The sequence below is a fragment of the Molothrus aeneus genome, chromosome 3, assembly GCF_037042795.1.
Source record: "Molothrus aeneus isolate 106 chromosome 3, BPBGC_Maene_1.0, whole genome shotgun sequence".
Taxonomy (NCBI): domain Eukaryota; kingdom Metazoa; phylum Chordata; class Aves; order Passeriformes; family Icteridae; genus Molothrus; species Molothrus aeneus.
The window spans coordinates 112,944,268-112,959,404 of record NC_089648.1 but is presented as its reverse complement, the minus strand read 5'-3'; the positions used below and the strand labels follow the sequence as shown (position 1 = coordinate 112,959,404).

The 15,137-nt window shown below is 57.4% G+C and overlaps 2 protein-coding genes across 8 annotated transcripts in view; both read right to left on the bottom strand.

The window, feature by feature from the left end:
• Window positions 1–191, bottom strand: part of DTNB (dystrobrevin beta) — a 169,567-nt gene extending 169,376 nt beyond the window's left edge. For all 7 annotated transcript variants that reach the window (XM_066547681.1, XM_066547680.1, XM_066547679.1 and 4 more), the window contains exon 1: window positions 92–191. The gene's annotated coding sequence lies outside the window, so the exon portion shown is untranslated. The remainder of the gene's footprint in view (window positions 1–91) is intronic.
• A 10,037-nt stretch (window positions 192–10,228) lies between these two features.
• The window catches only part of ASXL2 (ASXL transcriptional regulator 2), a 69,209-nt gene continuing 64,300 nt past the window's right edge, over window positions 10,229–15,137 (bottom strand). The window contains exons 13-14 of the mRNA XM_066547676.1: window positions 14,906–15,124; window positions 10,229–12,900 (exon numbers count right to left, since the gene is read on the bottom strand). Coding sequence (XP_066403773.1) covers window positions 10,816–12,900; window positions 14,906–15,124 — 2,304 coding nt within the window. The 3' untranslated portion in view covers window positions 10,229–10,815. The remainder of the gene's footprint in view (window positions 12,901–14,905; window positions 15,125–15,137) is intronic.

Here is a 15,137-nt window from a genome sequence, read left to right as displayed (position 1 = left end):
AGCACGGCCAAACCAGCGGCCGTCCCCCTCAGCCCGGTGACCCGGCCCCGCTGGGCTCTCCCCCGCCCGGCCCCGCCGTTCCCCGCCGTACCTGAGCCGGTGCCGGGGCTGCCGCGGCTCCCGGGGCTCCAGGGGCGGCCGGGCCGCCTCAGCCGCCGCCGCGCTCCAACGGTCCCGGCCGCCGCCGCGCGGCACCCCGGCCAATCAGGGCCCACCTCCGCCGGGGGCGCGCGACCCCCCGCCAATCCGCGCCCTCCTGGCCCCGCCTTCTCGCGCCCCTCAGCCAATCGGCGGCCAGCGCCGCCTGGCGCGCTCCCGCCTCCGCCACAGCGCGCCCGCGCCGCGCGGCGCTCACCCCGGGGCGCGGCGGGACCGCGCAGGCGCAGCGCGAGCAGCCCAGGGGCGGCCCCGCCCCCGGCCCGCCCTGAGGGCTGGGGCCGCCCGCGGGGAGAGGGGCGGGCGGAGCGGCGGTCGGGGCTGCGCTGGCGGCTCCGTCAGCCGTGGGTGCCCTCCTAGCCATCCCTCAGCCATGGCTGTCCCTCAGCACCATCCCTCAGCACCGTGTCAGCCATGGGTCCCCTTACAGCCGTCTCTCAGTACTGCGTCAGCCATGGCTGTCCCTCAGCACCATCCGCTCAGCACCGTGTCAGCCAGCCATGGGTCCCCTCACAGCCATCCTTCAGCACCGTATCGGTCATGGCTGTCCCTCAGCACCATCCCTCAGCACCGTGTCAGCCATGGGTCCCCTCAGCACCATCCGCTCAGCACCGTGTCTGCCATGGGTCCCCTCACAGCTGTGAGCGACTGCCGTTCCCTCAGCATCCAGCCACAGCCATTGCTCAGCTCCATCCCCTCAACTCCCAGGGCTGGAGCTCCTCTGCCATGGAGCCAGGCTGGCAGAGCTGGGAATGTTCAGCCTGGAGAAAGCTCCAGGGAGATCCTGGAGCCCCTGGCAGGGCCTAAAGGGGCTCCAGGAGAGCTGCAGAGGGACTGGGGACAAGGCCTGGAGGGACAGGAGCCAGGGAATGGCTGCCAGTGCCACAGGGCAGGGCTGGATGGGATCTTGGGAATGGGGAATTGTGCCCTGGCAGGGTGGGCAGGCCCTGGCACAGGGTGCCCAGCCTGGATCCCTGGCAGTGCCCCAGGCCAGGCTGGACACTGGCACACCCTGGCACACTGGGAGGTGTCCCTGCCATGGCAGGGCTGGCACTGGGGGGGCTCTGAGCTCCCTTCCCACCCGACGCTGGGAGGGCAGCTCAGGCCCGTACGGGCTGTGCCCCTGTCCCTGCAGGAGTGTCCCCTGTGCCAGGGGAGGCTGTCACAGCTCCAGCCGTGTCCCACAGCTCCAGCCGTGTCCCACAGCTCCCCTGCCACATCCACAGCTGTGTTTCCAGTGAGGGCAGCCCCTGCTCCATGGCGTGACCATGCCTGTGGAGAACAGCATTCCCTGGGCATCGGGATGTCCCTGCTCGCCTTGCTGGCAGCAGCACCGACGCCGGCAGTGTTTCCTGAGCAGGATCCGGCAGGATGGGCTCTGTTCCAGGCTCTCTGTCGCCGTGCAAATGTCACAGCTCCTCCTGCACAGCGAGGAGAGGGAGAGGGAGAGGGAGAGGGAGAGGAACCACTCCCGGTTTGCACGATTGGGAGGATGTGCTTCGGCAGGGAATAGGAAATGAGAGGGGAAATTGCCGCTGGAGCCGCTGCTGTGGCGATGCTCGCTGCGAGCGGTGCCAGTGACGGCGCTCGGAATTCCGAATTTGTCCCGGCATTCCGGAGCCAAGCCCACGGGTGGCAGCGGGACCAAGTGAGGGAGGTGATTCCTGCTGGCTGCATTTCCACCCCGAAGGCAGCAGCAGCAGCAGCCAAAGCGGCATTTGGAAAAGGCGTCTGCCGGGGAGAAGTGCTGCAACCTGCAAAAACACCAGAGGGTGCCATGGCCTCAGTTATTTCTCTGTGCCTCTGACTCCGGGAGCTCGGGCTTCCCCCTCCTCTGCGGGCTGTGCACATCCTCCTTCTTCCCAAGGGTCCCAGGGGAATTCAGCCTGGCTAGAAAAAAAAAAAAAAAAAGGTTTTACTCACTGAACAACGAGACAGAGCCATTAATTAGTCCCACAGATTAAAAATGAGAATAAATTAAAGTCTAGTGATGCTGCCAAGATGCCACCTGAGGGCTGGGGTGGATTATTCCCACTGGCAGGTCTCCAACCCCTTCCATACTTAAAATACAGAATTGTTGATACTTTTAATTGATTCAGGGAAAAGAATCCCAAGCTCTTGCACGTTCCTCAGTGCTGCTGATTTTACTGAGTTGTTAAGCGCACTCAGAGTTTTCCTGTCAGAAATCTGGTGAGTTGGTTACACACCTGTTTGCCTGAATCCCTCCATTTTAAGGGTGATCAAGTTCCTGTCACTTCATACAGGTTTCTTCCTGTTTTTTTTTTTCCCCAAATCTACAGTTCCATGCTCCTCAAGTGTCTTGGGACCCCAAGTAGTGAGGGAACTGCAGAATTTATTAGGGCTAAGTGATAAACCAATGTTTTCCCCTTAAAATATGCCAAAAGAAAGATTAACAGATATCCAGAGGTTGTAAAGCCAGGCAAGTGGAGTTCCCTGTGGGAGGAAGGCAGAAGGAAATCCCTGCAAAGCCTCAGCAGGACCCAAGGCCATGGCCCCAGATGGTTTTGGTGAGCAGAAGATGGACCATGACAGGGAGCACATGTGTCCAGTGACAGGTGTTGGTTCCTTTGCCCACCCACCCACCCACCAGCACCCAAACCCGTGGGGAAGAAGGTGAAGAAGAAGGTGAAGAAGGTGAAGAAGAAGGACCAGCCTCTGCCCTAAAACCTCCATCTTGCCCCATACATATTACTACACTCTAAACACCCAAACTCTAAGTTTTCCACCCTGTGATATCACACACTTCTGTTCAAACTCCTCACCTGTAATCCCAGTGCTCTCAATCAATTCTGGAAGCTTCTCCACGGCCTCAGGTCAAATGCAGTGCTCTCTTGAGGGTCTGTGCCTTTCAGCACAGAAAGGCCAAAACTCTCAGCATCCAGGGTTCCAACCCTGAGGAACTACAGGATCCTGTGTTCAAAGAGGGCCTTGTGTGAGGAAGAGGAGCAGAATCCATGGCAGGACATGGGCCACAGGCCAGGATTTTGTCTGGTGCCATGTCCTGAGGGCACGGATATTCCAGTGCCAGCTTGGGAATGGGCTGTTGGCAGCAGCCCTGGATCCCCCTCTGAAACCCTAAGGTGGATTTTTATACATATATATATATAAAATATATATATATATCCATGAGTGTCCCCCATGGATTGCTCCTGGGCTGGTCTAAATGCCCAGGAATCTCCTCAGTGACCCGAGGGTGCCTTTGATGCACACCCCCAGTGATAGTGGAGCCCTGGAAAATGTTAAAAATAGTCTTTGAAAATATTGGGCTTTGTGTTTTCTCAGATCACTGCACCCGGGTAAGCAGTATGATAAAAGATATAATTGTTAGATGTGATGATTGTTTAGTAATTAAATATAATTATTTTATAACCATAAGAAGAATCATGAGGAACTATGTTGGAAATTTAAAGGGGGTTATGTTTAGCTGAAATCTGTGTATACAGTAGAACAATATAAGTTTAATAATTAACATGAAAGTTATGTAAGGATAGAGTATAAAACACGTCCACCTCGAATGTGTGGTCGGAATCAGATTTGGGTGGAACCACCCCGATTCCCAGAGCTCTTCAATACAAAGCACCGCATATAATCCCTGATGTGATCGTGTGTTTGTGACCACCAACAGCAGCACTTGGCTGATTCAGCGTGGCTGTCACGGCCTGTGACACACCTGGGCTGGCAGTGCCCGGGGGTCCCACAGGGTAAATCCTGTGTGCACGAGGCTCGAGGCAGCGCCCATCCCAGCAGGACAGGGGAATCCCAGCCCGTGGCAAGCAGGCCTGCAGGAAGCTGCAGCACACTCATTGCCCATGGCATCGCATCCCTGGCATCTGGCCTGAAAGAGCCCTCCAGAGGTGAAACCCTCAGCCCAGCTTTCCCACTCTAAAATCCAGAACCAGCATCAGAGAAGCCTGAACTGAAGTGACAGGAGACCAGTTTGGTTGAGTTTTGAACTGGGAGATGCAGCAGCACCACTGCGATAAGGAACAATTGTTTGGAGGTGCAGCAGCTCCAACGCTGCCATTTTATCTCACCCAGGCACCTTGGACAGCAAACAACCCCCAGGGCTGCTGCTCCCTCTCAGGGCTTTGCAGGAGGGCAGGAAGCCGGGAGGAAGAGGCCTGGGATGAAGGCAGGATCCCTCTGGACAGGGTCTCACCCTGCTCTTCTAAGCCTTCTGAGGTTTACATTTTTGTCATGGGGTTTCTCACACACTGTTTATTGCATTTCTTTCTGGAGGAGGAGAAATCTGATGGGCCGTTGGTTTGACCAGTGTCATTGGAGAGGTGGCAATTTCATCCTCCAATCCAGGGCCACTTTTGGCATTCTATTGATATCAAGGTCGAGAAATAAACCTCCCTTCTTTTTACCTTGGAGGTTCCAGCATGTGTGCAGCTTTATTTCGTGTATTATTGGGACAGACAGGGAGCCTGGCACGGGAGGGACAGCCCTTCACAGCCCCTGGGCTCACCTCTCAGTGCAGGGCTGCAATAGGAAGGATTCACTGATTGAGGAATGGAAAAAGATATTTGCCTTTACAAATAAATTTTAGGTTTGCTGATAAATGAAACTGGACATTGAAAGATGAAAGAAACAATGGGGAAGAAAAACCCTAAGTTCCATAAGAATTAAAAATGAAAAGGGAGGGTTATACATTAGAGGGAAAATCTCTGGTATCAGGCGTTTTGGGAAGTCTGAACCTCTCAAGTACCTCAGCAAATGGGGAAAGAGAGAAGGGAAATGTGGCTGGAAATTGGGATAAAAAGGAGGCTGCAACCTCCAAAAATTGGAGAGACCCCAGGGAAATGCCCCATGGCCTCTCCCTTTATTTGAATTAAGTAAAAGGACTCCTCTGTCTCCCTTTTGGACATGAACCTCTGGTGTTTGTGGATTGATTTTCCTGACAACATGACATGGAGCTGTGTCTGCTCTCAGTGCCCCCTCCCGATGGGAACCCACTCCAGTGCCAAGAGCGGCACAGATGGATCCAGCTCTGCAGGAAGATCTGCACCAACAGCCCTGCAGAGGAGGAAATCCCCTATTTGGAGTTCCCTGGACAGGTGGAGGGTGGGTGTCTGAATCCCCCACAGGGCGGCGTTGGTCAAAGGGTGGATTCCATGAGCTGGGAGCTCTTTTCCAGCCTGAATGATTCTGTGGAGAACCCCCCCATTTATCCCCACCCACCCTGGAGCACACCCAGGCGCTCTGGGGCTGGTTTGGAGCAGGGACTGCAGCAGCTTTGGCTCTGTGGGATGATCCTTGTGGGAAGGGTCCATCCCAGCTCCTGGATCATCCCAGGAAAGGAGGAAATCTGAACAATTTATGGCTCTCAAAGTGCTACAGCCTTCCCCAAACTCTCTGCTCTGGGCTTGTGCTTCCCTGCAGAGCTCCCACCCGCCCTCCCCCAGGCTCCTTTCCCTTGTTTTTGTGTCTTTAAACATTATTACATCTCAGATCCAACCAGCTCAAATACTTTTTAATACATTGAAAATGTAAAATAAAGCATATACGAAGTACATACAGTATATATATACACATATTTCAAATACTTAAAATTCTTATGTAAAATATGAATTTTTTTTTCTATATTATTTGTGTAAAAATACATTTTCAAATGCTGTCACCTCGATTTTGCTGTACAGACTCTCAAGCCCAATCGAAGTCCCTTTTAAAAAGGCAAAAGACAAAGGTTTAGGATTTTTGGAACTACGTTTACAGGCCTGTTGTCCACACAGGAATAGCCTCTGGGAAACAGTATTGGATTGCTTCTTTGTGAGAATTCCCATTTTTATTGCATTAACGGCAGGAACGGAGCCTTTTCAGTTGTGCTGCAGGAACCCCGCTGGCCTGGCCGAGAACTGCCCCCGGTACCCTGTCACCACCCAGAACCCCTCCTTTGCCTGCTCCTCTCAGATACTAAAATATATATTATTTAAAATATATTACTGTAAGCTCTCCGACTCGCTCTGCACGTCCAGCAAACGGAAGCGTTAAAAACCACCCAGGGCTGCTCGCTCCTGTCCCCTGTCCCCTGTCCCCTGTCCCCGTGCCACACGGCGGCGGCAGCGGCGCTCCGCCCACCCCTGAAATTACCTGCCATAATTAATTAATCAATCAATTACCTGCCATAATTAATCAATCAGCAAAGCGGGGCTGCCACGGCCCCGCCGCCTCCCACATCCCCGCTGTGGGAAACCCCAGCCCGGCCCTGCCCTCCGCACCTCGCGCGGCTCTCGGGAACCATCGCACGGAGCCTCCCTGGAGAGAAACCCCAAAGCCACTCCCGATCCACCCTCCCGCCCCGGAGGGTCTTTGCTGCGTCCCTCCTGAGATCCCTCCCGAGGATTCCTCCTGAGAGTCCCTCCCGAGCATCCCTCCCTTGGATCCCTCCTGAAGGTCCCTCCCGAGGATTCCTCCTGAGAGTCCCTCCCGAGGATTCCTCCTGAAGATCCCTCCCTTGGATCCCTCCTGAAGGTCCCTCCTGAGATCCCTCCTGAGGATTCCTCCTGAGGATTCCTCCTGAAGGTCCCTCCTGAGATCCCTCCTGAGGATTCCTCCTGAGGATTCCTCCTGAAGGTCCCTCCTGAGATCCCTCCTGAGAGTCCCTCCTGAAGGTCCCTCCTGAGGATTCCTCCCGAGGATCCCTCCCTTGGATCCCTCCTGAAGGTCCCTCCCGAAGATCCCTCCCTTGGATCCCTCCCAAGGTCCCTCCCGAGGATCCCTCCTGAAGATCCCTCCCAAGGTTCCCTCCCAAGGTTCTCTCCTGAGGATCCCTCCCAAGGTTCCCTCCCTTGGATCCCTCCTGAGGTTCCCTCCCTTGGATCCCTCCCTTGGATCCCTCCCAAGGTCCCTCCCGAGGATCCCTCCCTTGGATCCCTCCCAAGGTCCCTCCCGAGGATCCCTCCTGAAGGTCCCTCCCAAGGTTCCCTCCTGAAGTTCCCTCCCTTGGATCCCTCCCGAGGATCCCTCCTGAGGTTCCCTCCCTTGGATCCCTCCTGAAGGTCCCTCCCAATAACAACCTGACCAGGAACTGCTGCTCCAGCAGCTGTTTTGTGCAACCAAAAACAAAAGAAAAATAATTCCACCTCCCCAACCAGTGCAACTGCTTGGAACCTCCTCCTTCCTGTAAATTCCCGGAGGGAAAGTAAAATTCCACACCTAATTCCTTCCCTTGCTGCCCACCTGGCTCAAAACCTGAACCCCCAGAGCCGTGCTGGCACCTCCTGTGCCACAGCCTGTCCGCAGGGTTTGGGGCATTGGTCAGGCTCTAATTCCAGTTCTGTGTCCTGAGAAGGGAAACGGAAACCTCCTCCCTCGTCAGGTTCCTTTCCCTGCCACAAACACTCTGACATCAGGCTTTGGAAATCCTGGATTTTTGATGCCACCATTCCCTGCAGTGCCAATAAACTCATTCCTGGGGGACTGAAATCTAATGGTTTAAACTCTGTCACCACATCCCTTTGTTATAAAATCCCGTGTCACCACATCCCCTCAGCAGTGGGACAGGCTGGTGCCAGCCCAGGAACCCCAGAGGATTCCCCTTTCTGACAGCCATCATCCCACACCCAGCTGCAGCACACAAAACCTCACGGGCTTTGTCCCTGTTCCAGGGATTATTACACCCAGCCCCTCATCCCAAACAATTTCCTCACACCCAGTGCCCTCTGCTCACCCTCAGAGATGCTCCCTCCCCCAGGCTGCACCAGGAGCGTGCTCAGACCTCAGTGGGCACTGAGAAAATGGATTTCCTTAAAAAGAAACAGAAGAAAAGTAGCCCAAGCTAAGTGTTGATCCATGAAATGGAACTAAGGCACTGACAGGTGGAAACTCCCGAGCCACCAGCACCATCCTCCCCTGGCCAGTGCCAGCCTGGGGCCACCTCCATGTGCTGGGTCACCAGCCAGCCCCTCCTGGATGGCACAGCCAGATGGGCACATTCCCATGGGATGGCCCTGGGAATGGCAGCCCCTGCAGTGCCAGGGAATGGGCACAGCAAACCCATGCTCAGCAAGGGCAGCAGGGGAATGCAGCAGGAGGAACCAGCCGGGCAGGGATGGTTTGGGAAGCTCTGAAGAGCCTTTCCAGTGGCAGCTGCAGCAGCTGAATGCCTGTGAGTGCTCAGGGTCACAGCTCCCTCCTCATCCTCTGCTTCCCCCTCTCCAGCAGCCTGGAAAATCAGCCTGAGAGGAGCCAAGGAGAGACCAGAACTGACCTGAGTGTGCAGAGAAACCTCTCACTCCCCTCTGAGAACTCTCCTCTGTCAGCTGCACGTTGGCCTCTGCCGGGCTGTCCCAGCCAGGAATGGAAGTGTCTGTCCAGGACTACCGAGGGAGGAGAGGACAGGTCCTGCTCTCAGCTCCAAACCAGCCCACACTGCCTCCTCCCTCCCCAGGTTTACAAAAATGCAGGATTTCCTCTTCCAAGCAAGAGCTGGAAGTGGGAAACAGCAGGAAGTGGCACAGGCAGGGGATTCTTGGGTTCCCCCCCCCACCACCACCACGGGTGGGAGATGCTTGTGGGGCCAATTTTGTGCAGTGTTTTAGATTTAAAGAATGGAGTTAATTTCTAATCCCTAAATGCTCCTCCCCACGGGATCCTGAGCAGCGATGGGGAATCACGTCGGGAGGGGTCACTGCTCTGCAGGGAATTTCAGCTGGCAGAACCCAGAGCAGGTGATGCTGCAGCTCCTGCTGCTCCAGGGGCAGCTGCACTCCCCAGGCAGGGAGGGAATCCCTGCTACCACGGGACTGAATCTCCCTTTGCCTCGTCATCACCAACTAAACCACAGAGTCATGGAATGTCCTGTGCTGGAATGGCCCCACAGGAACCATGCAGTCCAACTCCTGACCCTGCACAGACACCCCAACAATCCCACCCTGTGCCTGAGAGCCTTGGCAAAGGCTCCTGGAGCTCTGGCAGCCTTGGGCACCTCTTGTTCCTTGGAAAAGCACCCAGGAATTATTTCTGCTCCTCACCACCAGTGCCGGGCTCCCGGGGAGAAGGGGAGGGGAGCAGTAGTACAAAGGAGAGGGGAAGGGAAGGCTGAGCACCCCTGCACCACTCAGCTGCCCCACTGCTGGGGGAATATTGCTTCAGCTTAAAAAGGCCTTTGGATTAAAAGTGAATTCAGTGCTTCTCCATCAAAAACATACACAGCTCTGTTCCCTGACCAGGATGCAGCAAGGCCCCCACCCGCCCCGGGAGGGGAACAGCCCTGGGTGATTTGTGCTCCATCAGCACCCTCAGCTCCCAGGAACGCGGGGCCACTGTGCTTTGACTTCCCTCAGTGCAAGTGAAGGAAGCCAGGAACTGTCAGGGAGCACAGGTGCCACCAGCCTTGTCCCCAGTGAGCCCTCCCTCAGCTGGGCCCCAGCTGAGCTGAGCTCAGCCCAATTTGGTATTTCAAACACAAAGAGCCACCCAAGGAGGCCCAGGCAGACTCTCAATTGCCTTCCCCCACACCCAGGAAATAGAAAATCTTGGATAGAAATTGGAGATGTCTGACCATGGGGGTGTTTGGATGAGAACAAAACTCTTCCCAGAGCATGGCAGGACCCAGGGTGACACTTTGTGCCCATCACCTGCCCCTGTGTCCCAAGAGCAGATGGCTCTGGGCTGGGGGATGGCAGCTCCAGCGCCTGGGAATGCCCAGGAGAGCAGATTCCTGACAGCCCTGGGAATGCCCAGGAGAGCAGATTCCTGCCAGCCCTGGGAATGCCCAGGAGAGCAGGTTCCTGATAACCCTGGGAATGCCCAGGAGAGCAGGTTCCTGCCAGCCCTGGGAATGCCCAGGAGAGCAGGTTCCTGATAACCCTGGGAATGCCCAGGAGAGCAGGTTCCTGATAACCCTGGGAATGCCCAGGAGAGCAGGTTCCTGATAACCCTGGGAATGCCCAGGAGAGCAGGTTCCTGCCAGCCCTGGGAATGCCCAGGAGAGCAGGTTCCTGCCAGCCCTGTCTGGCCAGGCACAGCTCTGGTCACTGCCATGGCCAGCCCAGTTCCCTGCAGTTCCAGCAGCAGCACACCCGGACACCTGGGATACTCCAGCTGGGATACTGGGAGAGGGGATCTGCAAACCAGGAACACCAGCCTGCACTGCACAGCCCAGGGGCCTCTGGAACAGAGGGAAAGGCATCAGGGCTGCCTCTCAGTTCCCAGGGATGTGAACTGGGAGCAGCCAAGGGAGCCTGCTCAGGGCTCCTGCCTCAGTCCCCACCACCACACACGGCTGGACTCGGATTATCCCGTTCCCTGTGCCAGCAGAAAACCAACAATGGGCTGTGGGCTGGATCTCCCCAGGGAGAGCAGAGCTCAGCAAACGTGCTCAGAGCAGGCTGGGGTAACTGGAACTGCAGTACAAGTCAAACACTATCTCCTAAAAGATTGAAAAAATATCTTTAAACAAAATAATGTGGCATATTTACATAATTCCTTAAGTGCAAACTCTTGTCACAATTCACGTAGTCGAGCGCGATTTCGACTCCCTGTACAAGAAGGTGCTCTTTCGTTAATGAAAGAAGGACTCTAGCTCTGGATTCCTGATTCAGTAACGCGTCTCTTGTGCAAGGCAGTAAAATTCCTGTTTCTTCCCAAGATTCTCCCGACGGCGGCCCCCAGAGGGAGCCGTGCTGCTCCCCGTTACCGCACCACGAGGCAGGAGACGCAGAGCTTGGAGGGGCCGATGCAGTCGTCATGGCAGAAGGCACCGCAGCCCTTGCACATGATCATGGCTTTCAACCTGCAGTAACATTTGGAAGGGGGATCCTCCACGGCGCCGTCCTCGGCGAACGCCTGCACCGGGAGGCTCTGCCCGTGGCCGCCAGAGTTCACGGCCTGCCCGGCGGGGATGGTGGTGACGGTCACCGAGAAGGACATGACGTTGCCCATGGAGCTGGCCAGCTGCTTGCACTCGCTCATCAGCGAGCCCTGGCCCACGTCGGGCGAGGTGGAGACGTTGATGGTGCCGCTGTAGCTCCCGGGCAGCTTCGGGGGGTGCGGGGCAGGGAGCAGCGGGGGCTGTGCCGGGTCTGGCGATGGGGTGGGGGGCCCGAAGAGCTCCGCGCCACCGTGGCCCCTGCCCCTCATGGCGTGGGCCATCTGCTCCTGCGCTGCCTGCAGCAGGTCCCGGGCCAGCGCGGTGCCATCCAATGCTGGCACCTTCTCCTTGGCGGCCTTGGCCCCCAGGGCGCCGGGCTCTGCAGGGCCGGTGCCGTGTGAGCCCTGCTCCTTCTCCCCCTGCCCTGCCCGTGGCTCCTCTTTGACGCTGCTGCGCTCCCGTTCATCCCCGGAGCTCTCGTCGTCCGCGTCCTCCTCGCTGCTGCTGCTGCTGCTGCCGCTGCTGCCCTGGCCGCCCGCGTCCTCGCCCTCGCCGAGCTCTGCCCTGGCGCCCTCGGCGGGGCTGCTCAGCCCCAGGCGGGGCTCGGCGTTCAGGGAGGAGCCTCTCCTCAAACTCTCCGAGCCGCGGCCGTAGGTGGAGATGTTGAGCAGGTAGTGCCCGGACATGGCAGGCTTGGACGTCCTCCTGCCCGTGAAGCCCAGCATGAATCTCTGGCTGGTGGAGCTGTTTTCCACCGGGAAACCTGAGTGCGGGAGGTTCAGCTGCGAGGGCTGAAGGACGGGCAGCACGTTCTGCCTCTGCACCCTCTTGATCAGAGTCTGCAGGATCTGCTCCTGGGTGGATTTGCTCAGCCCCTCGTGGTGCTGCTCAGGCCCGGGCTCCTTTCCCGAGGGGAGCGGGAAGGTCCTTGGAATGTGAGGCAGGGGCCTGTTCTGGCAGAAGATCTTCCCGAGCTGCTGCGGGGGCACACCCGATGCTCTGTCCCCTGCCGCCCCCTTCTCTTCCTGAGGAGCCACCGGGACAGTTTTCATCTCTGCTTTGGTCAGCGCCTTGGGCAGGATCTGCTCCAGAGGGACGCTCTTGCCCTGGAGCAGCTGGGTGACCAAAGGGTTGTTGGCAGGAATGCTGGAGCTCGCTCGGGGAGGAGATTTAAGGCTGGCTGCTACTGAGGAGCTGCTGGAGGGTGGGACGGCTGCACTCACAGCCCCAGCCTGGGCTCCGGGGCCCGCGGGTGGCAGGGGGGACACCAGAGGGGAAGGAGATTTGCCTTTGGGAAGGTCACAGCCGGTCCCCGCCGAGGGCCCGCTCCCGCTCCCGGCCGCCGGAGCCCCCCGGGCCGGGGCAGGAGGGGCCGCGCCGGGGGTGCCCGGGGGGCCGGGGGTGCCCGTGCCCCGCGGGGGGCTCGGCGTGGCCCCAGCACCGTTCCCTAGCGCCGGGGCTGCCGCGGGGGCCCCTCCTGGCTGTAGTTGTGCTCCAGGAGGATGGCGAGCAGCTCCCGGCTCCGCCTGGCCCTCCACCTGGGAACGGGGCCCTGGGCCATGGGGAAGAAACCTTCTCGGACCTCCCCCGCTTCCAGCTCCTGCCAGTTCCAGCGCCTTCGCTCCAGCTGCGCCTTGGGCGGCTCCGCCGGCGTCTCTCCCGTCTCCCCCCCTGCCCGGGGGTCTCCCCCCGCCCGGGCCGGGCCCTGGCACGGCTCCCCCGGCCGAGGCGGCGGCGGCGGCGGCGGCCGCTGCCCTCTGAGCCTTGGCCTGCTGGGCTCTTGCCTTGATGTCGGCCAAGGTCCTGGCCCCTGTCCTGCCAGGACTGCTGAGGGACAGGGGGAAGCACGCCCTGGGAGAGACCTGGCCCGCAGGAAATGGCATCGGGGAGATTCTGGACACGGGAATCTGCAAGAGAGCAGGAGAAAAGCACAGCTGAGACACGGGGAACACCCGAGCCACAGGCTGGTGTTTGCACTTTGGTCTGAGAGAAATCGTGGTGGTGGTGGTGGAGGTGGTGGAGAAATCCCTTTGGAGAAACCTCTCCTGTCCCTGCCTTGAGACAAGAAACACATCTGACCCTGGGATGCCTCCCAGGCAGTTTTGGGCTGCCGCAAACCCCGTGGCTCTGGGTGGTGTCACAGACACATTGTTATGAAAAACCCTTTCCTTAGGATTTTTCCTCCTGACAAGCCCAGAGGCCTCAGGAACAAAATGTAACCAATGGTTATCTGCTGCTGTGGAATGCAACAAGTGCATCTGGGATTGGTCTCATGTGGTTGTTTCTAATTAATGGCCAATCACAGCCCAGCTGTCTTGGACTGTCTGGTCAGTCACAAGATTTTATTATCATTCCATTCTTTGCCTTTCCTTTCAAGCCTTCTGATGAAATCCTTTCTTCTATTCTTTTGGTATAGTTTTAATATATAATTTACTTTTAATATCACATATATATCATAAAATAATAAATCAAGCCTTCTGAAGCATGGAGTCAGATCCTTGTCCCTTCCCTCTTCCTGGGACCCCTGTAAACACCACCACAGAGTGGAGCTCATCCCTTGTGCCACCCAAGAGCCCCCAGGCTCCCTTCCTGAAGGGCTGATCCAGCCCCTGCCCTGTCAGCCCCTGTTCCACATTATTCAGATGTATTTTCAGATGTAATTTTGTATTCAGATGTCCTTTGAAAGGTGTCACCACCCTGCTGGACTCAGACTTGCTCTTCCCCCCTGCTCACCTATCACTTGTCTCCTTAGTGCCTTTGTACAAAGCCATAAAAATCCCCTGAGCTGCAGAAAAAACACCAATAATTTACTCTTTCCTTACAACATTTTCCCCAATGCTCCAGCTGACTTTCCCCATGTTTGCTCTTCCCATCATATGTGCTGAGCCCTGCACTGAGCCTGGTGCTGTTCCCCCTGCAGAGATCTCAGGGAGTTCATTTGAGGTTACTTTTATTTTCCATATCCATAAAATCCTCACTGGATCCCACTGAGCTCTGATCAACCACTTCACCCCTTCATTTTTGGGGGATGACACGTCTTGGGGACATGTCTATCCCCATTTTCCCCTGCTTTGCAAGGGAATCTATTCACAATCACCTTCAACTCGCTCTGCTGCTAAATGAAATCCCACTTTACTGCCCTGGCAGGCCAGCCCTCATTCCTGCATGGTATTCCAGACCTCTTTTGTGGACAGCTCCCCCAGTTCTGTGTCACTGACAGTTCCATTGATGCTTCCCTGCCTTGGTGCTGTTCTTATTAACGTGGTGACAATGATGAGCTGCTTTTGAAGTTTTGAGTTTGAGGTCTTTTAGTAGAGAAGGATATGAACAGGGCAGCAGAATTCCTGGGACACACACACAGGACTACAGGAATTCAGCTTCTGCCTCAGGGCCTGGAGCAGCAGGGTCAGCAGCATCTGCCTGCTCCTGAGCTGGCTCTCAAAGTGCTCCTGTCCTGCTGCCTCCCCGTGCCCATCCCAGCAGGAGCCAATTCCCTCCCTCCTTCCCCAGCTGGGTTCTGGCAAAGGCTCAGCAGCCAGAGGGCCTCTGCTCCCGAGATGTTCCCCAAAATTCTCCTTCCCTGCTCCTGCCCTGGCTCTGGAGCCCCACAAACCAGACTGCAGTGCTGCCAGGCGCTCTGCCTTTCACCCCAGTGTCTGAGCTGGCTGCAGGGGAGCCTGGATGGCCCCGTGGCCCTGGGTGTCCCCAGCTGCCAGGCTCCTGCCCCTCTTTGTCATCATGGTCCTCAGGCAGAGCTCTCCCTGTCTGCAGCCTGGCACAGCAGGGGCTGTGACAGGGATGGGCTGGGCTCTGAGGGCCCTTCCACCCCCCTGAACCCACAGTTTGGGGCTCAGTGCCCCGGGGGAGCCCCTGGGGGAGGCCTGGCTGTGGCTCTGTCCGTGCTGGGCTCACCTTGAGCGGGGGCACCCGGGGCACCGCCGGCCCCGTGCCGGGAAAGGGCTGCCTGCGAAAGGCCTGCTGCTGCTGCTGCTGCTGCTGGCAGGGCTCAGCCACACGGGGCTTCTTCTCAGGGCTGCCTGGAGCTTCCTCCCTGCTCTCCAGCTTCCTCTTGTGGGCCTCCACCCCGACCTCCATGGCCTCGCTCCCAGGGGGCTTCTTCTCCTTCTCCTTCTCCTTCTCCTTC